This window comes from Heptranchias perlo, chromosome 4, assembly GCF_035084215.1.
Source record: "Heptranchias perlo isolate sHepPer1 chromosome 4, sHepPer1.hap1, whole genome shotgun sequence".
Classification (NCBI taxonomy): Eukaryota; Metazoa; Chordata; class Chondrichthyes; order Hexanchiformes; family Hexanchidae; genus Heptranchias; species Heptranchias perlo.
In genome coordinates this window covers 23665496-23689807 of record NC_090328.1, presented here as the reverse complement: position 1 = coordinate 23689807, position 24312 = coordinate 23665496, and the positions used below count along the sequence as shown (strand labels likewise).

Sequence of the window (24312 nt, the reverse complement as noted above, 5' to 3'; positions counted from 1 at the left end):
CATGGCATCAGGTCAAACATGGGCAAGGAAACCTCCTGCTGATTACCACCTACCGTCCTCCCTCAGCTGATGAATCAGTCCTCCTCCATGTTGAACACCACTTGGAGGAAGCACTGAGGGTAGCAAGGGCGCAAAATGTACTCTGGGTGGGGGACTTCAATGTCCATCACCAAGAGTGGCTCGGTAGCACCACTACTGACCGAGCTGGCCGAGTCCTGAAGGACATAGCTGCTAGACTGGGCCTGCGGCAGGTGGTGAGCGAACCAACACGAGGGAAAAACTTACTTGACCTCGTCCTCACCAATCTACCTGTCGCAAATGCATCTGTCCATGACAGTATTGGTAGGAGTGACCACCGCACAGTCCTCGTGGAGATGAAATCCCGTCTTCGCACTGAGGACACCATCCAACGTGTTGTGTGGCACTACCACCGTGCTAAATGGGATAGATTCAGAACAGATCCAGCAGCTCAAAACTGGGCATCCATGAGGCGCTGTGGGCCATCAGCAGCAGCAGAATTGTATTCCAGCACAATCTGTAACCTCATGGCCCGGCATATTCCTCACTCTACCATTACCAACAAGCCAGGGGATCAACCCTGGTTCAATGAGGAGTGCAGAAGAGCATGCCAGGAGCAGCACCAGGCGTACCTAAAAATGAGGTGCCAACCTGGTGAAGCTACAACTCAGGACTACATGCATGCTAAACAGCGGAAGCAACATGCTATAGACAGAGCTAAGCGATTCCACAACCAACGGATCAGATCAAAGCTCTGCAGTCCTGCCACATCCAGTCGTGAATGGTGGTGGACAATTAAACAACTAACGGGAGGAGGAGGCTCTGCAAACATCCCCATTCTCAATGATGGCGGAGTCCAGCACGTGAGTGCAAAAGACAAGGCTGAAGCGTTTGCAACCATCTTCAGCCAGAAGTGCCGAGTGGATAATCCATCTCAGCCTCCTCCCGATATCCCCTCCATCATGGAAGCCAGTCTTCGGCCAGTTCGATTCACTCCACGTGATATCAAGAAACGGCTGAGTGCACTGGATACAGCAAAGGCTATGGGCCCCGACAACATCCCAGCTGTAGTGCTGAAGACTTGTGCTCCAGAACTAGCTGCGCCTCTAGCCAAGCTGTTCCAGTACAGCTACAACACTGGCATCCACCCGACAATGTGGAAAATTGCCCAGGTATGTCCTGTCCACAAAAAGCAGGACAAATCCAATCCGGCCAATTACCGCCCCATCAGTCTACTCTCAATCAGCAAAGTGATGGAAGGTGTCGTCGACAGCGCTATCAAGCGGCACTTACTCACCAATAACCTGCTCACCGATGCTCAGTTTGGGTTCCGCCAGGACCACTCAGCTCCAGACCTCATTACAGCGTTGGTCCAAACATGGACAAAAGAGCTGAATTCCAGAGGTGAGGTGAGAGTGACTGCCCTTGACATCAAGGCAGCATTTGACCGAGTGTGGCACCAAGGAGCCCTAGTAAAATTGAAGTCAATGGGAATCAGGGGGAAAACTCTCCATTGGCTGGAGTCATATCTAGCACAAAGGAAGATGGTAGTGGTTGTTGGAGGCCAATCATCTCAGCCCCAGGGCATTGCTGCAGGAGTTCCTCAGGGCAGTGTCCTAGGCCCAACCATCTTCAGCTGCTTCATCAATGACCTTCCCTCCATCATAAAGGTCAGAAATGGGGATGTTTGCTGATGACTGCACAGTGTTCAGTTCCATTCGCAACCCCTCAGATAATGAAGCAGTCCGAGCCTGCATGCAGCAAGACCTGGACAACATCCAGGCTTGGGCTGATAAGTGGCAAGTAACATTCGCGCCAGATAAGTGCCAGGCAATGACCATCTCCAACAAGAGAGAGTCTAACCACCTCCCCTTGACATTCAACGGCATTACCATCGCCGAATCCCCCACCATCAACATCTTGGGGGTCACCATTGACCAGAAACTTAACTGGACCAGCCATATAAATACTGTGGCTACGAGAGCAGGTCAGAGGCTGGGTATTCTGCGGCGAGTGACTCACCTCCTGACTCCCCAAAGCCTTTCCACCATCTACAAGGCACAAGTCAGGAGTGTGATGGAATACTCTCCACTTGCCTGGATGAGTGCAGCTCCAACAACACTCAAGAAGCTCGACACCATCCAAGATAAAGCAGCCCGCTTGATTGGCACCCCATCCACCACCCTAAACATTCACTCCCTTCACCACCGGCGCACTGTGGCTGCAGTCTGCACCATCCACAGGATGCACTGCAGCAACTCGCCAAGGCTTCTTCGACAGCACCTCCCAAACCCGCGACCTCTACCACCTAGAAGGACAAGGGCAGCAGGCGCATGGGAACAACACCACCTGCACGTTCCCCTCCAAGTCACACACCATCCCGACTTGGAAATATATCGCCGTTCCTTCATTGTCGCTGGGTCAAAATCCTGGAACTCCCTTCCTAACAGCACTGTGGGAGAACCGTCACCACACGGACTGCAGCGGTTCAAGAAGGCGGCTCACCACCACCTTCTCGAGGGCAATTAGGGATGGGCAATAAATGCCGGCCTTGCCAGCGACGCCCACATCCCGTGAACGAATAAAAAAAAAGATAGGATGGATACTAAGGAGCTTTTTCCCTTCGTTGAGGGTTCTATAACAAGGGGGCATAGATTCAAGGTAAAAGGCGGGAGGTTTCGAGGGGATTTGAGAAAGAACTTTTTCACCCAGAGGGTGGTTGGAGTCTGGAACTCACTGCCTGAGAGGGTTGTGGAGGCCGGAACCCTCACAACATTCAAGAAGCATTTGGATGAGCACTTGAAATGCCATAGCATACAAGGCTACGGACCAAATGCTGGAATATGGGATTAGATTAGACTGGGCTTGATGGCCGGCGCGGACACAATGGGCTGAAGGGCCTCTATCCGTGCTGTATAACTCTATGACCTGTTTCTGGCTGGGGCAGAGATCATCTTGTAAAAAAGGTAGGTACTGTATAACATACAGAGTGGTCTCCTGGGCTCGTTTTGATCGCCTAAAGGGGTCGGAGAGCAATTTTCCAGGTTTTTTCCCCCTAATTAGCCTGAATTTTAATCTGTTTTTTCACCTCTCCCAGGAGATTACATGGCTTTTGAATGGGGTGGGGAATGTATATATTGTGATGCACAAGGCATCGCAGTCGTTTGGGACAGGCTGGATGGACCAGTGGGTCTTTTCCTGTCAGTCATTGCTGTATGTTTGTATACTGGAACCAATGGCACAGGAATGAACAGGATGGGAGGTCTTGCAATAGAAATTTGAGATGTTAGGCATTAGATTCAGATTTCCAGAGCATTAGAAACTCTGGAGTGGGGGGAAAGCTCTGTGGATGGATGGGTTCACCTAAAGCAAATAGAGACCAATGTCTATGCAGAGAGTAAATAGAACAGTGGGGGAGGACTTAAACTCATAACACACAGAGAGGAGGGAAAATCTTAACAACATATTATAGAATCATAGAATTATACAGCACGCAAGGAGGCCATTCGGTCCATCGTAACAGTTCTAAAGAGCTATCCTATTAGCATATGGGGGAGGGCCTAAAAATAATTATGGTGAAATGGCAGAGCACACTAAAATAATAAGCTCAAGAAGGGGGGTATGGAAAAACCAGGAGCATAAAGAGAGATTCAGGAGAAATATAATGAAGGAAAGAATAAGAAAAATTAGAAGGGAAAAGAATACTAATGAAATCTGTCACGGTTAGAGAGTTTATATGTAAATATGCAAAGCATTAGAAATAAAATCGGGGAACTAGATACATTAACTAGAATAGAGGAATATAACATTTCACCCTTAACAGAAACTTGCCTTTCCAGACTGAGAACTAATTTGCAGGAGATAGAGAAGGACAAAGGGGAGGAGGGATAGCCTTACTGATTAAAGAAACAGTTACGGCCGCAGAAAAGAACATTTTCATTGATGGTGATGCTCAGTCAGAGCCTGTCACTCCTGGCCGGCCTTCCACCTTCTACCCTCCGTAAACTTGAGGTCATACAAAACTCTGCTGCCCGTATCCTAACACACACCAAGTCCTATTCACCTATCACCCCTGTGCATGCTGACCTACATTGGCTCCCAGTCTGGCAATGCCTCTATTTTAAAATTCTCATCCTTGTGTTCAAATCCCTCCATGGACTCACCCTTCCCTATCACCGTAACCTCCTCCAGCCCTACAACCCTCCGACATCTCTGTGCTCCTCCAATTCTGGCTTCTTGTACGTCCCCGATTTTCATCACTCCACCATTGGTGGCCGTGCCTTCAGCTGCCTAAGCGCTGAAATTCTCTCCATAAACCTCTCTGCCTCTCTATCTCCCTCTCCTCCTTTAAGAGGCTCCTTAAAACCTACCTCTTTGAGCAAGCTTTTGGTCACCTGTCCTAATATTTCTTTATGACTCTGTGTCAAATTTTGCCTGATAACCCTTCTATGAAGTGCCTTGGAACGTCTTTATTATGTTAAAGGTGCTATATTAATGCAAGTTGTTGCTGTCTAGGTAAAGGGATCTGTTACTATATAGGGAGCACATTATAGATCAATGAATAGTGGAAAACGAGGAGGATGGGATTTGCAGGCAATTTAGAGAGATTTGTAGTGGTAGCAGATTCATAATTAAGGGGAAACTTTAACTATCCTAAAGTGCATGCAAATATAAAAATACAATTCTGAAAAACCAACAACGACACTGTGATTTGCGCTTTTCTCTCAGTTCTTGTCTCACCAGAGGCCTTTGAAGAATGAAGTGTACTGAGAACGGTTGTGGTTTAAAAGGAACATATCGGTACCAGGAGTTTTTAAGGCAGTTGAAATCTGATAGATCAGCTGAGTAAAAGGTTGCTCCAAGATTTTGGCTGTTACTCTTCCATGACCACCAGGGTGCAGTAGCTGCTGTATCAAGTGAAGAACTGCTCATTTTAAAAAAAACTTGTCTCATTGATTTTAACCAAAATTATAAATAGCTCAATAATCAGCAACATCAACAGACTTGCCACTCTAGATAATTGCACACCAAATCTGTATCAGACATAGAATTACATAGAAATTTACAGCACAGAAAGAGGCCATTCGGCCCAACACGTTTATGCCGGTGTTTATGCTCCACATGAGCTTCCTCCCACCATACTTCATCTCACCCTATCAGCATATCCTTCTATTCCTTTCTCCCCCATGTACTCATCTAGCTTCCCCTTAAATGCAACTATGCAATTCACCTCAACCATTCCATGTGGTAGTGCATTCCACATTCTCACCACTCTCTGAGGAAAAAAAGTTTCTCCTGAATTCCTTATTGGATTTATTAGTGACTTTCTTGTATTTATGTCCCCTAGATTTGGACTCCCCCAGAAGTGGAAACATCTTCTCTGCATCTACCCTACCGAACCCCTTCGTAATTTTAAAGACCTCTATCAAGTCACCTCTCAGTCTTGTCTTTTCTAGAGAAAAGAGTCACAAGCCTGTTTAGTCTTTCCTCATAGTTATACCCTCTCAGTTCTGGTATCATCCTTGTAAATCTCTTTTTGCACTTTCTCCAGTGCTTCTATATGCTTTTTGTAATATGGAGACCAGAACTGTGCACAGTACTCCAAGTGTCGTGTAACTAAGACAACATTGTTATTGGGGTGAAATTTTGCCCCAATTGACCTCTGCGCCTGTGTTAAGGAGGGGCTGGGAAATCTAAGTCAATAAGGATTCCTGCTCCTGTTCATTATGCAGCAAAACTTGCTCGAATTGCCGGTGTGTGTGGATGTCGGGTGACATCAGGATAAGACGGAGCGGTGAATCCCATGTACCTGCCAAGTCTCACTGCGCCTCACCTCCACAGTTCACACATGAATAATGGCACTTGGGCAAGGTGCCAAAGGATGAATGATGTCCATGGGACCATATCCCAGCACAGTGTCTTGGCTTTTATTGTTCCGTTTTGGGCATAAACCCCAATTGTAATTCGAGGTGGACAGAAAACCACCCCGTCCCGGGCAGCTTGAGGCCCAGGAGATTTTAACTCCCAGGCTTCATCGGCATAGAATCCGGCAGGGAAATGCCAGCTGGCCGGCGGTCAGGATCGAAATGTCGGGTGGCAGGAAACCACTGCCGGAAAACAAAGGAATGGTCCCCGGCACTCGGGTATGTGGCTAAGAAGGGGTCCAGGAGAGCCTCGCAGTCGGAGGAGGTTGAAAGCCTAAATTTCCTTGTGGGGCCCCAGTGGAGCAGGGGTGCACCTACGGGCCTCACAAGGAAAGTCAAAAAAAATAAAAACATTTACCTTTTTGGGCCTCTTCCTCTTCCTGCTAGGTTGTCATCATTGAAGCCTAATCTACATATTTAAAGAAGGACCCCACTGGTTTCCAGAGGGTGTCCCTCTCGCCTGCTCAGAAGAGCAAAAAGAAAGTCTTGCATTTACATCGCACCTTTCACAACCACAGGACGTCCAAAAGTGCCTTATAGTCAATGAAGTACTTTTGAAGTGTAGTCATTGTTGAAATGTAGGAAACTCAGCAGCCAATTTGTGCACAGCAAGATCCCATAAACAGCAGGGATAAATGACCAGATAATCTGTTTTAGTGATGTTGGTTAAGGGATAAATTTTGGCGAGGACACCAGAAGAACTCCCTTGCTCTTCTGCGAAATAGTGCCATGGGATCTTTCACCTGAGGGGGCAGACGGGGCCTCGGTTTAACGTCTCATCTGAAAGATGGCACCTCCGACAGTGCCGTAGTCCCTCAATACTGCCCTGGGTGTGTCAGTCTAGATTAAGTGCTCAAGTCTCTGGAATGGGACTTGAACCCACAACCTTCAGACTCAGATGCGAGAGCATTACCACTGAGCCACAGTTGACATATAGGTTAAAGTCGAAACCTGCAGGAAGGAGCGGAACCTCAGCGGACAAGTCCCATGGGCAACTTTAACTGCCTGCCCTGTCTTTGTCCCTATACTCTTCAAAATTCCACCTTTTGCCAGCAGTTTGTTGACAGGCACGGCAGCACCTCGCAGCAGAGGACTTAAATCTGTCCTAACACAAGTCAAAATCCAGGATAATTTTTCAGAGCACTTCTGCATTGCAGTAAATGCCAGGATGCATCTTGCTTCTGCTCAAAATGCCCAATAACATGTAATCGATAAGTAAATGAAATGGAAACCCACTTACATAACGGAATAAGCACAACACTGTATGCATTACACTCAAAATTGCTTTTATTAGCATTGATTGAGAACTTGGCATGCTCGGAGTAAACAAATCAGATCATCACATCCATTTTAGTGGAGCACTTGCTAAACCTAGTAGTGAGGCAAGTGGGCCTGTCTTGCTTGCCCAAAATATCCAATTATGTAATGATCCAGAGACATCACTTTATTAGTGGAATAATGCTATTATGGCCAAGCTTCAATGTCATTTGCGGCTATTTACAGCGCCAATGTTCAATCACACTGTAGAAGCTGTTTGTACCTACTTCAGTTTATAAGATTACTGGATTTCTTAAGGAAAGCTGGCAGGGGAATAGAAATGCCATATATTATAATATCTGTAATCCCAGCACAAATGATTCAGCTAAATAAATACTGTAAATAACGCATGACAGACAGCCACGAGAAATCGCATATGACAAGGAGCTGATTGGGGTTCCTTATAAAAGAACTGACTTTTTTTCATTTGTGCTTGTCTGTTTCTTTTAATCTTAAAATACAGTCATTATCAGGCGCTTTCTTAGTTACAATGAAAAAAATGATTAAAAGCTTTTGTTTTGTTGCACCATTCAGATTTAATTTTAATCCAATTGTTCCCATGGCAATGCTCAGACTAAAATATTAAACAGAATATTAAAATTTCAGTTATCTCCCATCTCCTAATTATTTGTATTCTGTTTGCTCCTCATATCAATTTTTTGTTTTTCTTCAATATTTGGTACACATTCCTGCATACTTTTGTACTCTATATAATTACCCTTCTTGCTGGATTCCTTCTATTGCTTTAAAATATGCTTACTTATGCAAAATTATATTTTATATTCAACAACCTGCATGCTTGTTTTTGAATTACGTTCTTATCTAATAACAATTTATTTCATTTAAATAAAAAGAATCAATATGGCCACTGGATTTTTTTTAAAAAGGGATGGTAGTTAGCAATGAGGTCCAGGGAGTGCATGGTCTAGGAGGGGGGCAAAATAGTCCAGGACTGGAGCTGGTCTCAAGGCTGGAAAGTCTAGAACTGGGGGGGGCATTGTCTCAGGATAAGGGGTCGGCTATTTAAGACTGAGATGAGGAGGAATTTCTTCACACAGAGGGTTGTGAATCTTTGGAATTCTGTACCCCAGAGGGCTGTGGATGCTCAGTCGTTGAGTATATTCAAGGCTGAGATTGACAGATTTTTGGACCCTAGGGGAATCAAGGGATATGGGGATTGGGCGGGAAAGTGGAGTTGAGGTTTAAGATCAGCTATGATCTTATTAAATGGCAGAGCAGGCTTGAGGGGTCGTATGGCCAACTCCTGCTCCTATTTCTTATGCTCTTATATTCTTAAGGCTGAATTAGAAAGCAGAGGTAAACAGAAAACCCAAGGTGATGGAGCGCTCATAGCAGGAGGAAAAGCGGCAGGACAGCACTTATGTGGGGAACAAGAGCAGACTGAGCTGAGCCTGTAAATCAAAAGAGTGGGCACGGGAGCCAGCCAGGTCAAGGTCAGGCCATGAAGGAGCATAAAAGAGAGACTTGAGACCTCTGTATGGTGGGAGGGGCAAGACAGAAGGCAGCCTAGACACAACAAGGCCTGGGTTTGCATGATTATTTCTGGGAACTGCAGTTTGATTTCCTGCTTCTATTGCATCAACCTCATAGTACAAGTGTGGTCTTTGCACATGCTGTGATGCAGCCTGTGCCAGCTGAGCTGTGCAGTGGCTCGTAGGAGTTGTAGCGCAGTAGTTTGGCTCCAGACGTCAGGCTTCAGCTGTGCTGTGAGTATCGGAGTATTGTGTACCAGAGGTCAGGGACGTTAATGATGCCTGGTGAGGTGTAACAGTCCATGCATCTGGCAGGACAGTGGGGGGGCAGAGGGGAAAAAGAGGGGAAGACAGGGGAAAGGGGAACCATCTACGGTGACTGAAACCTGCAACAGGTGATTTGGAATTTCTCTTTCTCCCCCAAACTGCTGCATTTTATAACAAGTTAATAGTGTTATTTTTAGAGAAATATAGTGGGGTAGATGGGGAACTGTCAAGATGGCTCTATGTAAATTTTTTCTGGTGGAATGTGATTAATGAAAAACTAAAATTGAGAAAAGGTTTGTAATGATATCATTGATGAATAACAAAAGCAGAAAATAATCAATTAGAAAAAAGAAAAATACAAAAACTTAACGGCTAAACTAATGAGGAAGAAACCTGACCAATGTCAGCAGTCATAACAGACAAGAAATTTAATTCTAAAGATATTGTTTCTTTAAACAGCAACTGGTGATAATCTCAGAGCTACTAGCTTGAAGGAAATACTAAAGCCCACTCTTGGGAAGCTGAATTAATATTAGCAATGTTACAATGATAATCTTAAGGATGATTCAGCATCAACTGTATGTTAATGCAGTTCCCTCATGTCACGGCTCTTTCAAGCATTGTGGTATCAACATTTGCTGTTGAAACAAAAATATTCCAAACAAGTCTTCTGAAATGGACTTAGTGAATCAGCAGATACTGTCTATGGTCTGACATCATTGACAACCCATATCAGTGCTCCTACCAATCCTCTACCAGCAACATTTGACCAGGATTATATCAATCTATGAGTAGTATATCAGTAAAGTAAAAATAAATAAGCTATGGTTAGTTTCTGGGAGTAACCAGGCTGCAGCCCACCTCCATCTTGAGTCGCTTGTTGATCTGTGAACTGTTGGTTTTCCACAGATTATAACCTCTACCCCTCATTCCAGAAAGTGAGAGGGATTGGACCAGTTTCATCAACTGCACTTATACTTGAGAGCCTGCTCCTCAGTCTGCATTAACTATGCCACATCCAAAGGAATTGATTTCAGGCAGGATGCAAACCTTCCTTGCTAAAGAATTTAACCCACTAACATCCCATGCAGTGCCAAAAAAATCCCTAACCGTTTTGAAGAACAGCACATCACAAACAAGCTCAAAACAAAGGCCCCTCCCCCCTGAAGTAAACAAAGGTGTTAAACAAACCTACCCACCATTCCTATGCCACGTATGTATCATGTATTCCATCTAGCTGTCCTCAGTCAGAAACTCAAGAGTTTTCTCAATTCCCATTCTAAGATCCCATATCTTAAACCAAATAGTTCCATATTTGTTACAGCAGGACATTATTCTTCCCCATCCCCAGTCTTATTTTCTTGTTCATGTCTAATAATAATGCAAATAATATTTATGCTTGTCGTGCATCAGGCCATGGCTGAGTAGTAAGCTTCAATACACCCAGGCCACTTCTGGTGCACAGGTAAGCACACTCTGGTTCTCTGTGGGAAAGTGGTAAGTGTCTACTTAGAATAGAATCATAGAACGGTTACAGCACGGAAGGAAGCTATTCGGCCCATCGAGTCCATGCCAGCTCTACGCAAGAGCAATCCAGCTAGTCCCACTCCCCTGCCCTATCCCCGTAGCCCTGTAAATTGTTTCATTTCAAGCACCTATCCAGTTCCCTTTTGAAAGCCATGATTGAATCTGCCTCCACCACCCCCTCTGGCAGTGCATTCCAGATCCTAACCACTCGCTGTGTGAAAAAGTTTTTCCTCATGTCACCTTTGGTTCTTTTGCCATTCATCTTAAATCTATGCCTTCTGGCTCTTGACCCTTCTGCCAATGGCAACAGTTTCTCTCTATCCACTCTGTCCAGACCCTTCATGATTTTAAATACCTCTATCAAATCTTCTCTCAGGCTTCACTGTTCCAAGGAGATCTGCCGTGTGTCCACCCATACCACCAGCCTGTCTATATCCTCTTGAAGTCTATCACTATCCTCCTCACTGTTTACTACCCTTCCAAGTTTTGTGTCATCTGCAAATTTGGAAATTGTGCCCTGTACACCCAAGTCCAAGTCATTAATATATATCAAGAAAAGCAGTGGTCCCAGTGCTGACCCCTGGGGAACACGGCTATACATCTCTCTCCAGTCTGAAAAACAGCCGGTCACCATTACTCTCTGTTTCCTGTTACTTAGCCAATTTTATATCCATGCTGCTACTGCCCCCATTAATCCATGGGCTTCAATCTTGATGACAAGCCTATTATGCGGCACTTTATCAAACACCTTTTGAAAGTCAATATAAACCAATCAACTGCATTGCCCTCATCTACCCTCTCTGTTACCTCATCAAAAAACTCTATCAAGTCAGTTAAACATGATTTGCCTTTAACAAATCCGTGGTGGCTTTCCCTAATTAATCCACACTTATCCAAGTGACTGCTAATTCTGTCCCGGATTATCGTTTCTAAAAGTTTTCCCAACACCGAGGTTAAACTGACTGGCCTGTAGTTGCTCGGTTTATTCTTGCACTCTTTTTTGAACAAGGGTGTACCAATTACAATTCTCCAGTCCTCTGGCACCACCCCCGTATCTAAGGATGTTTGGAAGATTATGGCCAGTACCTCCGCAATTTCCACCCTTACTTCCCTCAGCAACCTAGGATGCATCCCATCCGGACTGGGTGACTTATCTACTTTAAGTACAGCTAGCCCTTCTAAATCCTCCTCTATCAATTTTTAGCCCATCCAGTATCTCAACTACATCTTCCTTTGCTAAGACTCTGGCAGCATCTTATTCCTTGGTAAAGACAGATGCAAAGTACTCATTTAGTACCTTGGCCATGCCCTCTGCTCCATGCGTAGATCTCCTTTTTGGTCCCTAATCAGCCCCATCCCTCCTCTTACTACCCGTTTACATGCCTATAGAAGACTTTTGGATTGTCTTTTATGTTGGCTGCCAGTCTATTCTCATACTCTCTCTTTGCCCCTCTGATTTCCTTTTTCACTGTTTACATCTATCTCAGCAGCATAGCTCCAAGCTGCAAACAGTGGCTACAAACGCATCCTGCCATTCAACAGGTGATAAACGGGAGCATCAAAACACTGCTGCACTGCATTGTTGACTTAGCACACACTGTTGTAATGAGCGCGACTTAAAAAAAAACAATAAAAAAATGTGGATTCATTTTTTTCTTTTCTCACCAATTTGCTCCCTTTCTATTCTCTCCTGCAAATGTCAGCTCCTTGCTGGGTACAGTTCCACCAGCATCGCCAATATACTAATATTTGAAAAGGATAGGAAAATGCTATAAGGTCCAACAAGCTGCCCCATCCAGGCACAGTGCAGCCACGCACACCACTGACCCACCCTCCCAGTCATGCAATCGCCTGGGAAAGACAAAAAGAAACTGATGCCAATTTAGGATAAAGTCAGCGAATTCTTCTCTGACCCCTGAAGGCAATTGAGCAAAGCTGCAGGAGATGGTCGTAACCCATAAATCTTTCTAATCCCAGCTAATTTGCAACTTACCCTCCATAACAGAAAACGTCCTCCCATCACAGGAACCTGTCCAGTTCCCTTTTGAAGGGCTACAGGGAATCCATGTCCACCGCATGGTTCGGTAATCTGTTCCACGTACCCATTATTTGGATGCGAGGCTTGACAGTGAGTCAGAAGGCTATTTTCACAGAGAACATCACAGCTGAACCTAAATCTGTCCACATCCAACAAACACACGTGCACTTCTATCAGGGGTTGCTGAATAGTGAGGGAGTGGGAACCCTGGCCAATTTTTCCCCTCCCTAATCCAGGACCACTTTTTCCAATGGTAGGTTTCCCACGAACGTGCCGGCTGAGTTCAGCTAACTGAGCACAGACAAAAAACAAACCTGGAGCCATCCTAGCTTATTTGACTCAATGTTTACTGGATAAACTCACTGAACATTTGGGGGAACTACTCTTGTACCTTTCAATATTAGCAACTCTTATACACTCAATCCCCAAGACCATTGCACAGCTTATATTAAATGTACACATCTTCTCCTATATGGTCTATCTCATCTATTGGAATGTTCATTTGTCTCTTCAATGATTATCTCCAGGGCCCACTTGAAGTTGGAAAACATAAACATTTGGGTCACTATTACCTGCGCAAGGCAAGCATGGGAGCTAGACAGGAGAAGAAAATGCTATAGAGAGTTTTAAAAAATATATAGAATTTAAAGATTTAAACTAAAAACCCTAATGTAAACTTCACAAATGGTGGGTCTACAGATTTCTTTTTTATTCGTTCATGGGATGTGGGCATCGCTGGCAAGGTCAGCATTTATTGCCCATCCCTAATTGCCCTCGAGAAGGTGATGGTGAGCCGCCTTCTTGAACTGCTGCAGTCCGTGTGGTGAAGGTTCTCCCACAGTGCTGTTAGGAAGGAAGTTCCAGGATTTTGACCCAGCGACGATGAAGGAACGGCGATATATTTCCAAGTCGGGATGGTGTGTGACTTGGAGGGGAACGTGCAGGTGGTGGTGTTCCCATGTACCTGCTGCTCTTGTCCTTCCAGGTGGTAGAGGTCGCGGATTTGGGAGGTGCTGTCGAAGAAGCCTTGGCGAGTTGCTGCAGTGCATCCTATGGATGGTACACACTGCAGCACTGTGTGCCGGTGGTGAAGGGAGTGAATGTTTAGGGTGGTGGATGGGGTGCCAATCAAGCGGGCTGCTTTGTCCTGGATGGTGTCGAGCTTCTTGAGTGTTGTTGGAGCTGCACTCATCCAGGCAAGTGGAGAGTATTCCATCACACTCCTGACTTGTGCCTTTTAGATGGTGGAAAGGCTTTGGGGAGTCAGGAGGTGACTCACTTGCCACAGAATACCCAGCCTCTGACCTGCTCTTGTAGCCACAGTATTTAAATGGCTGGTCCAGTTAAGTTTCTGGTCAATGGTTACCCCCAGGATGTTGATGGTGGGGGATTCGGCGATGGTAATGCCGTTGAATGTCATGGGGAGGAGGTTAGACTCTCTCTTGTTGGAGATGGTCATTGCCTGGCACTTGTCTGGCGCGACTGTTACTTGCCACTTATGAGCCCAAGCCTGGATGTTGTCCAGGTCTTGCTGCGTGCGGGCTCGGACTGCTTCATTATTTGAGGGGTTGCGAATGGAACTGAACACTGTGCAATCATCAGCGAACATCCCCATTTCTGACCTTATGATGGAGGGAAGGTAATTGATGAAGCAGCCTGAAGATGGTTGGGCCTAGGACACTGCCCTGAGGAACTCCTGCAGCAATGCCCTGGGGCTGAGATGATTGGCCTCCAACAACCACTACCATCTTCCTTTGTGCTAGGTATGACTCCAGCCACTGGAGAGTTTTCCCCCTGATTCCCAGATGACACAAAAGCACTGGAATTGGCATTTCCAGTAAGATATCCCCATTGGAAAGGTGAGAAGCAGAGTTCTGGGGCAGGATTACAAATAAGGGAATGAGCTGGAACAAACAATCATCCTTTTTCTTTTCTAGTTACCACAAGCCTGTGTCATTCAGCCCCTGAGAATAAATCAAGTCATATATCAAAACAATCTGTTCATACTTCCAGTGCATTCTTACATGCACTGAGTAATGGATACGAACACTTGTTTTATTGGGCAATGATGTACTTCAGGAATCATTCCAGGGCATGGTCTGTATCAATCACATTAATAGCATTAATTATTAGTGCTCTTCATCAAGTCTAATTTCAAGCAAAGGAAGATAACTTCATGCCACAAACTTATTGCTCCTTACAAACTTCTAAATCCCACAAACATCTTACCACCTCCTGACACTGTAACAACTGTTTGAGAGATTACCGTGCTCGAAGCTTTAAACAGCAGCAGAGAGCTGTGAATGGAAATGCTTCCAACCATAATCAGCAGACACAGACTGTCCTAACCCAGCCATCAATTCCTACTGACCTTCACTTACAAATAGCAGTGACTGAAATCAATTTTAATTTCCTTCTGGCCAAATTTGACAAGATCCACAATTCAGTAAGAAATGTGAGAAAGAAACTCAGCTCAATCACAGTTATCCACGTAGATTGTGGAATGAACATGTGGAATGAATCGCCTCACCTGACGTCTACTCTGTCCTCAGTCATCGGATCAGAGTAGCAGTGGGTCAGCGCAGTTAACTGGCACCATTTGAATAAAAGTAACCAAAACTGATGAACAATTGGCCAGCCATCTCAGTCCTGACCACTAGCCGGCCACTCCTGCTGGGAGTATTTATGGCTAAGGGCACAGGCTGCCTCACTGATGACGGTATGCCACAATAGAACAGGCTGCTAACACACATGAATAACTCAACTTTGGGACAATGCATCAGAGGGTCAACCATTGCCTGTAGAAGCCAAGTATTAGCCTCTATCTTAAGGATGGGAGGGTTAAGGGGAGGAAACTGAGTGGGGGGGGGGGGGTGCGTAGTACGAGAATTTAACACATTGACATTATCTTTGCTTATGTTGTGCAAAAATAAAGATGGCCTATCTTGCACTTACTGCATGAGAAATTAATTAATACAGTACAACTGGCTGTAAGTGTTGCTAAGGTTACATGTGTAGTCAAAGGATTTTAGTCACAGGGAGCACTAGGAGGGAGCTCGGTAGATTGCTTACCTTTTGGTTTCTTCATCTGCGGTAAGCTGCTGATTGTAGTTGCTTGAATTATTTCAACGACAATTTGATACCTGTTTAAGAGACAGAATTTTGAATTCTTTAGGCACAAGTAACATTTGCATTCACGATTTAATGACAATTCCATAAAAATACGCAGTAACCATAGCAACTATAGTGCCAGAGTACTGAACTGTCGACTGGGAGATCCAAATTTGAATTCTATCTCGATGGGCTTTAGGCTAAATGGAGATCTGTTAACAGTTTTTAAAAATCATATGGGGTTTTATCAGGCAAATAAGGAAAAACTATTTCCACAGGTCAGTGAGCCAGTAACCAGAATGCATAAATTTAAGATTATCACCAAAAGAACAAAGGCAGAGGTTAGTAGAATTTTCTTTTACATAGAGGATCATTAGGACATGGAATGCTCAACAGAAATGGTGGTGAAAACAGAATTAATTCTTGCTTTTTAAAGGGAAATATTGTAGACAAATATTTGAAAAATAAACATTTGGAAGGATATAGCGAAAGGGGAGAGGTTAGGGACTGAATGGCTAGCTCATTCAGCATAATGGGCCAAATGGCCTCCTTCTGTGCTGTAAAATTCTATGATGCTACCCCTGCGAACAAATGTCACTTTTTATGACTCATTGAGGAAAGTTAATTCCCTTTGTGTTCCCTGAGCTCGTCACGATGTTCAACCACGTCGTCATCCTTCTGTTGCTCGGATCCATGGGACTACATTCACATGGTTCTATTCTATCTGTCCCAAAGTTGCCAGTATATCTGTATCAATGGCTCAATTTCCTACGCCTATATAGTTCCCTTTACAGTCCCCAGGCAGAATGAAACTGTAGCGCCCCAATAAAGAATTGAGTTTCAAACACCATGTCCTATCCATCAACAAGGCTGGTTACTTTCACCACCTCCATTGGCCGAAAGCATTATCCATGCTTTTGTCACCTGTAGGCTTCATTTTTACAATGTCCTCCTGCCGGCCTCGCATCCACTTCCCTCCATAAATTTCAACTTATTCAAAACTCCCTTATCCTATCCTGCACTAAATTCCAATTGCCCATCAATTCCATCCTTGCTGACCTGGACTGTCTCTCTATCCCCCAGTGCCATTGAATATAAACTCCTTGCGCACATTTTCAAATCCCTCCATTGACTCGCCCTGTAGCCTTGAATTACCTACCGCAGCTTTAGTTCTCCACGTCTGGCCTTCCACATATCTTCCCCTTCAACTGATGGTAGAATCTTCAGCCACTGTCTCTCTACTTACGTCCCTGCCATTAAAAGCTTACTCAACATTGTCTTGTATCCGTTCCTTTGTTTACGTTCTGCCTGTGAAGCACTTCAAAATTATGCAGTTTTCTAAATTCTGAGCATTGTACGTCCCCATACAGATCAAAAAGTTCATGGTCTAACTTCTAGTCTGAATTTCTACATTGCAGGCACTGTATATAATTGTAAGTTGTTGCAGTCACCATCATTGCCAGTGTTTCTGCTTTTTATCCCAGGGTTGTTTGAATTATTTATTGTGAGGACTTCAACTTAAATACCTGTTTTTGAGAGCCTTCTTTTAGTTTTGATAATAAAGGAAATAGTAGACATTTCACTTAAGTTTTCCCAAATGTGGAAAATTGCCCAGGTATGTCCTGTCCACAAAAAAAAGCAGGACAAATCCAATCCGGCCAATTACCGCCCCATCAGTCTACTCTCAATCATCAGCAAAGTGATGGAAGGTGTCGTCGACAGTGCTATCAAGCGGCACTTACTCACCAATAACCTGCTCACCGATGCTCAGTTTGGGTTCCGCCAGGACCACTCGGCTCCAGACCTCATTACAGCCTTGGTCCAAACATGGACAAAAGAGCTGAATTCCAGAGATGAGGTGAGAGTGACTGCCCTTGACATCAAGGCAGCATTTGACCGAGTGTGGCACCAAGGAGCCCAAGTAAAATTGAAGTCAATGGGAATCAGGGGGAAAACTCTCCAGTGGCTGGAGTCATACCTAGCACAAAGGAAGATGGTAGTGGTTGTTGGAGGCCAATCATCTCAGCCCCAGGGCATTGCTGCAGGAGTTCCTCAGGGCAGTGTCCTGGGCCCAACCATCTTCAGCTGCTTCATCAATGACCTTCCCTCCATCATAAGGTCAGAAATGGGGATGTTCGCTGATGACTGCACAGTGTTCAGTTCCATTCGTAACCCCTCAGATAATGAAGCAGTCCGAGCCTGCATGCAGCAAGACCTGGACAACATCCAGGCATGGGCTCATAAGTGGCAAGTAACATTCGCGCCAGATAAGTGCCAGGCAATGACCATCTCCAACAAGAGAGAGTCTAACCACCTCCCCTTGACATTCAACGGCATTACCATCGCCGAATCCCCCACCATCAACATCCTGGGGGTCACCATTGACCAGAAACTTAACTGGACCAGCCATATAAATACTGTGGCTACAAGAGCAGGTCAGAGGCTGGGTATTCTGCAACGAGTGACTCACCTCCTGACTCCCCAAAGCCTTTCCACCATCTACAAGGCACAAGTCAGGAGTGTGATGGAATACTCTCCACTTGCCTGGATGAGTGCAGCTCCAACAACACTCAAGAAGCTCGACACCATCCAAGATAAAGCAGCCCGCTTGATTGGCACCCCATCCACCACCCTAAACATTCACTCCCTTCACCACCGGCGCACTGTGGCTGCAGTGTGCACCATCCACAGGATGCACTGCAGCAACTCGCCAAGGCTTCTTCGACAGCACCTCCCAAACCCGCGACCTCTACCACCTAGAAGGACAAGAGCTGCAGGCGCATGGGAACAACACCACCTGCACGTTCCCCTCCAAGTCACACACCATCCCGACTTGGAAATATATCGCCGTTCCTTCATTGTCGCTGGGTCAAAATCCTGGAACTCCCTTCCTAACAGCACTGTGGGAGAACCGTCACCACACGGACTGCAGCGGTTCAAGAAGGCGGCTCACCACCACCTTCTCGAGGGCAATTAGGGATGGGCAATAAATGCCGGCCTTGCCAGCGACGCCCACATCCCGTGAACGAATAAAAAAAAAATGTGCAACTGCACATCTGCCACTCGACTTAACCATTACCACAAGATTGGGATGTCTAACTTCAGGATGTGTAAGAGACTGGGAGAGGCTGTATTCTACATTCTCCCAATAGGACTCTGCTTCTGCTGGAGCAGGAATACCTGGATGGTGTGTCACCAATGTCGAAATCTTCATACAACAACAATGTACATTTAATGCCTTTAATGTAATAACACATCCCAAGGCACTTCACAGGAGGGTTATCAAACAAAATTTGACAACGAGCCATGTAAGGAGGTGGCCAAAACCTACTGAAGAGGTAGGTTTTAAGGAGCGGCTTAAAGATGAAGAGAGAGGGAGAGAGGCGGAGAGGTTTAGGGAGGGAATTTCAAATCATAGGGCCTAGGCAGATGAAGGCACGGCCGCCAATGGTGGAGCAATTAAAATCGGGGATGCGCAAGAGGCAAGAATTGGAGGAGCGCAGAGATCACTGAGGGTTGTAGGGCTGGAGGAGGTTACAGAGATAGGGAAGGGCAAGGCCATGGAGGAATTTGAAAACAAGGATGAGAATTTTAAAATAGAGGCATTCCCGGACTGGGAGCCAATATAGGTCGGCGAGCACGGGGGTGATGACTTGGTTCAAGATAGGATATGGGCAGCAGAGTTTTGGATAGGCTCAAGTTTATGGAGGGTGGAAGATGGGAGGTCAGCCAGGAGACCATTGGAATAGTCCAGTCTGGAGGTAACAAAGGCATGGATGAGGGTTTCAGCAGCAGATAAGCTGAGGCAGGGGCGGAGACGGGCGATGTTACAGAGGTGGAAATAGGTGGTCTTGGTGATGGAGTGGATGTGTGGTCAGAAGCTCATCTCATATAGGACATATAGGATGCCAAGGTTGCAAAAAGTCTGGTTCAGCCTCAGACAGTAGCCAGGGAGAGGGATGGAGTTGGTGGCTAGGGAACGGAGTTTGCAGCAGGGGCCAAAGACAATGGCTTCAGTCTTCCCAATATTTAGTTGGAGGAAATTTTTGCTCATCCAGTACTGGATGTCGGACAAACAATATGACAAATCAGAGACAGTGCAAGTGTCAAGGGAGGTGGTTGTAAGGTAGAGCTGGGTATCGTCAGCGTACATGTGGGATTTGACATCGTGTTTTCGGATGATGTCACCGAGGGCAGCATGTAGATGAGAAATAGGAGGGGGCCAAGAATAGATCCTTGGGGGACTCCAGAGGTAACAGTGTGGGAACGGGAAGAGAAGCCACTGCAGGTGATTCTCTGGCTATGACTGGATAAATAAGAACTGGATGACGGAGGAGAACCATTGGAGGAGGATGGTCTGGTCAATCGTGTCAAAAGCTGCAGAAAGATGAGGAGGGATAGTTTACCATGGTCACCACATCCTGTTGAAGAGTGGAATCTCCCATTTACATTATTTGTTCAATATTTCCCATTTTCAGTAGGACCCAATTTATGTAATCAGATAAAAAGAAATGCTGCAATCATTTTATAAATAATTCTGCGAGGGGAGATTTTCCTGGGCCAGTGCCCAGGCGCAACGGGTCACCTGGGCTCAGCAAATATCGGACAGGTCAGAGCACGCGCCTGTAAAAGGATCCCGCCCGATTTTCTGATATTCTCTGCGCTCAGGCAGTCCAATACACCCAGACACAGAACCAGGAAAATCTCCCCTATGAAGTCTTGTCCCCAGCCTTTAGGTGACTATTACTTCCTGTTGAAATTCATGATGTGGAGATGCCGGTGATGGACTGGGGTTGACAATTGTAAACAATTTTACAACACCAAGTTATAGTCCAGCAATTTTATTTTAAATTCACAAGCTTTCGGAGGCTTCCTCCTTCGTCAGGTAAATGTTCACCTGACGAAGGAGGAAGCCTCCGAAAGCTTGTGAATTTAAAATAAAATTGCTGGACTATAACTTGGTGTTGTAAAATTGTTTACAATTGTTGAAATTCAGACTAAGAATTAGACCATGAGCCCTAGATGTCTGAAGGAAAAATACAGAGCTCATGATTTAGAAAACCACAGAATTTTAATATACATGATGAATTCTTATTATAAATCTAAAGTGATATTCAAAATTAGATTGTATTGGCAGCTTTTAAGTTCAAGACACAAACATTTTTGAAGAAGTATAATTATAATTCATTGGTTGTGAAATACTTCGGGACATCCTTCTCGAGGGCAATTAGGGATGGGCAATAAATGCCGGCCTTGTCAGCGACGCCCACATCCCGTGAACAAATAAAAAAAAACATCCTGTAGGCAGGAAAGGCACTATGTAAACACAAGCTCTTTCTTCCCAAGAAATACGCTGAAAATTCACCTCACAACAGATCACAAAGTATAGAGATGGAAGCTATTCATCTTATCCATGATCTCCCCTACCACAGCATCCAACTGCCTCTTTAACTGTTCCAGACTTTTCGTCTCCAATGCTCTTTTCAGACAACTATTCCGGGTACTAATCACTCTACGTGAAGAACTGCTTCCTGACATCTAGGAAGTAAACATAGTGCCCACTATATTAAATGCACACAGCAGTGAACATTATCTGATGCCTGTTAAAATTTTGGAGTTTCTTTTGGTTTCTCTCAAGATTTAAAATCACCGTTTAGGCACGGACAAGATTAGTGATGTGATTATTTAAAACAACTGCACAAACTTTACTTAGGGAATAAGCCAGAAGCCCTTCCCTCTCCGCATCCCCTCCCAATCATTGAAAAGAAGCAGGCCCAGAAAAACCTCCCAATGTCAAAGTAGCTTTGCAATGTGAAGCATTGTATAAGATGATACCATCCAAAAATGCAGCTAAACACAGCCTGAAGATTACAGCAATACCCAAGACAAAATTATATTGTCAAATTAATCGACTGATTTGGGAAATTAGCCTTGCAGAATCTAATTCGCCAAGTAAACAGAAAGTTCAAAAAGTGTTTCTTGAACATTCATTATCGCTACGGCCATAAGAGTTGCAGCAGCCTTGCTAAGCCATTTTGATAATTTTGTTGTGCTGACCTTGACAGACGCTTACAATTCCACAGATTAGCGAATGAAGCAGAATATCAGGCGAAAGTGTTACTTGAACAATCTATTCCCATTGTAAAGAGCCACAAAGTAGAAAAAGATAGTTGCTATCACCAACCATGACCTTACAGAAACACAACAGCATGTTGTTAATGAAGGGGGTGGGAGGACAGAGATGGGCATGTTTTCACTTAATCTGATATAGGGTTAAAAGAACAGCTTGTACATTTGATTGCTAAATTCACTTTTTCTCAAAGATAACAACAGATATGCTGATATAGCAAATCTACGACAAAAGACGTAGCTCAGTCAGAGTATTTTTATTCCAAATCATCTCAACAGGAACACAAAATGATGGGATTGCAAAAGGTCTTTCAACCCACCCACCATAGCCATTCATTCAGCTCCTCATTTAAACCATTTTCATTTCTCTCCCGCCTTGGCATGAAGATTATCCCCCTCAAGTCACTGAAAGCAAGTTATTGTCAAAAGTCATGCCTCCAGTGTGATTTTAAGGTGCTATTGGGTCAGGAACAGTATACATGATAACTTATCATATTTCTTATTCATAGATACAGCATTTAGCATATGCTGACTGTATACCCATTAGAATTCAAACTTAGAAGAAATAAGCTTAGAAGTCCCAAGTTGTATTTCTCAGATTTAACGAATACTGTAATCTACGGCAGTACAGAAAGCTCTCGGGCAGTGTTATCCAATGCGTTAGCTGCTCGTCACATGTGGCTAATTGGGAATCCAGATGTGGCTAATTGCATTTCTGATTAGTAAATAAAAATGAGGAATAGGTGCCGTCTTTGAGCATGTGATCTCAATACTCATACTCGTACAGAGTATGCATGTGTATTTTAATGTTTTTGTGCGTTTGTTGGTAAAATGATAAGACGAAAAGCAGAGTGTGCAAGTGTTTTTTGATCAATGCGAGTCGTTTACTTCTTTGATCACTGAATGGTGGTAGATGTTTGTTAAGTAAATATACATGTGAAGTAGATTTACCTGTATTGTGTGTAAGGCGTTTTCTACTAAAATTAACGCATGTGGCTAAAACAGTGTCACCGTAGCCACATCTGTGGCTAGTCAGTGATTTCTACTGGACAATACTGGCCTAGAGCAGTGACAGGCAGTGATTTGAATTGATGGACTACCCATTTCTTGAAATAAATAATAAATGCTAATGGTACATTTGACAACTAAATTAGACCTCATCAATTCTTCATGATTCCATGAAATTGCTAAAGCTAATTAAGCTACATTAGCAGATTAGAGTTCCAACTGATTGAGAATCATAAACACTTAGCGGCAGTTGGATAGGAAATGGAGAGCTTACTATCAACTATAGTACTTCAACCTTTGAACTGTTGCTGATGGGAAAAGCAATTTAAATAGATGCACACACACGGATAAATTCAACATGAAAACTGGCATTGTATGAAAATACCAATAATGCTAATAATGGCTAAGAGGAATAGCAAACGGTATAATAGTGACTGGAGCGAGTTCAAGGCACTAATTCAATCAAGGAATTTTGACATCAAACTGCAAGAGCAGAGCTTGAGGACCTTATAAATGTCAGGAGAAACACAAGATTAAATCATTGCTTCTAACTCATGGCTAGCCATTATCTGTTCTTTTATCTAATTGTTTAAAGGAGAACTGATTCCAGGGGAAAAAAATGTGTTTGGCAAACCTTTGTCCAGAGGGTGAGAAGAACCAGAAAAGCTCCGCATCATTTCATCTTTATCACATGAATCTTGTTCTGAAGTAGCTGTTCAGTTTTCATGCCGTCTCAGTCACCTTTATTTATTTCACATTAATTACTATCTTGGATTAATTTTTTGTTCATCAAGGTGAATGATGGAAAAGATGAAACTTTTTCCACACTTGATATCCAGGGTCAGCACCGAGTACTCTCAAGTCAGGTTTAACACCATCTACTTCAGAGAAAAACTTCCACAACTCTGACCCAACAACCTGCCTTAAAAAGAATACTTTAGAGAAGACCTATATAACGGAAACCTCGATTATCAGCCACAATAGAGCGGATCATCTAGACATTAATTTGCAGCTCCGTGTTGATAAATGGCCTAGTCTGAATCTGCAAATTGACCTACAGTGGTGGTCCAAAAGCAAAGAAGCTCAGTAAAAGATATGACTGTATGATGTAAAGGCCTTGGAGAGGGTGCAGAGGAGATTTACTAGAATGGTACCTGGGGTGAGAGACTTCAGTTATGCGGAGAGTCTAGAGAAGCTGGGATTGTTCTCCTTAGAGCAGGGAAGGTTAGGGGAGATTTAATAGGTGTTCAAAAATTATGAGGGGTTTTGACAGATTAAATAGGGAGAAACTGTTTCCACTGGCAAGAGGATCGGTAACCAGAGGACACAGATTTAAGGTAATTGGCAAAAGAACCAGAGGCGAAAGACGGAGAATTTGTTTACGCAGCGAATTGTTATGATCTGGAATGCACTGCCTGAAAGGGTGGTGGAAACAATTTCAATAGTAGCTTTCAAAAAGGAATTGGAGATATATTTGAAG

The 24312-nt window shown here is 44.3% G+C and overlaps 1 protein-coding gene across 4 annotated transcripts in view; it reads right to left on the bottom strand.

Annotated features, from left to right (window-relative positions):
- Positions 1–24312, bottom strand: part of snx25 (sorting nexin 25) — a 262889-nt gene that overhangs the window by 106945 nt on the left and 131632 nt on the right. For all 4 annotated transcript variants that reach the window (XM_067982600.1, XM_067982602.1, XM_067982599.1 and 1 more), the window contains one exon: positions 15657–15727. In XM_067982600.1, coding sequence (XP_067838701.1) covers positions 15657–15727 — 71 coding nt within the window. The remainder of the gene's footprint in view (positions 1–15656; positions 15728–24312) is intronic.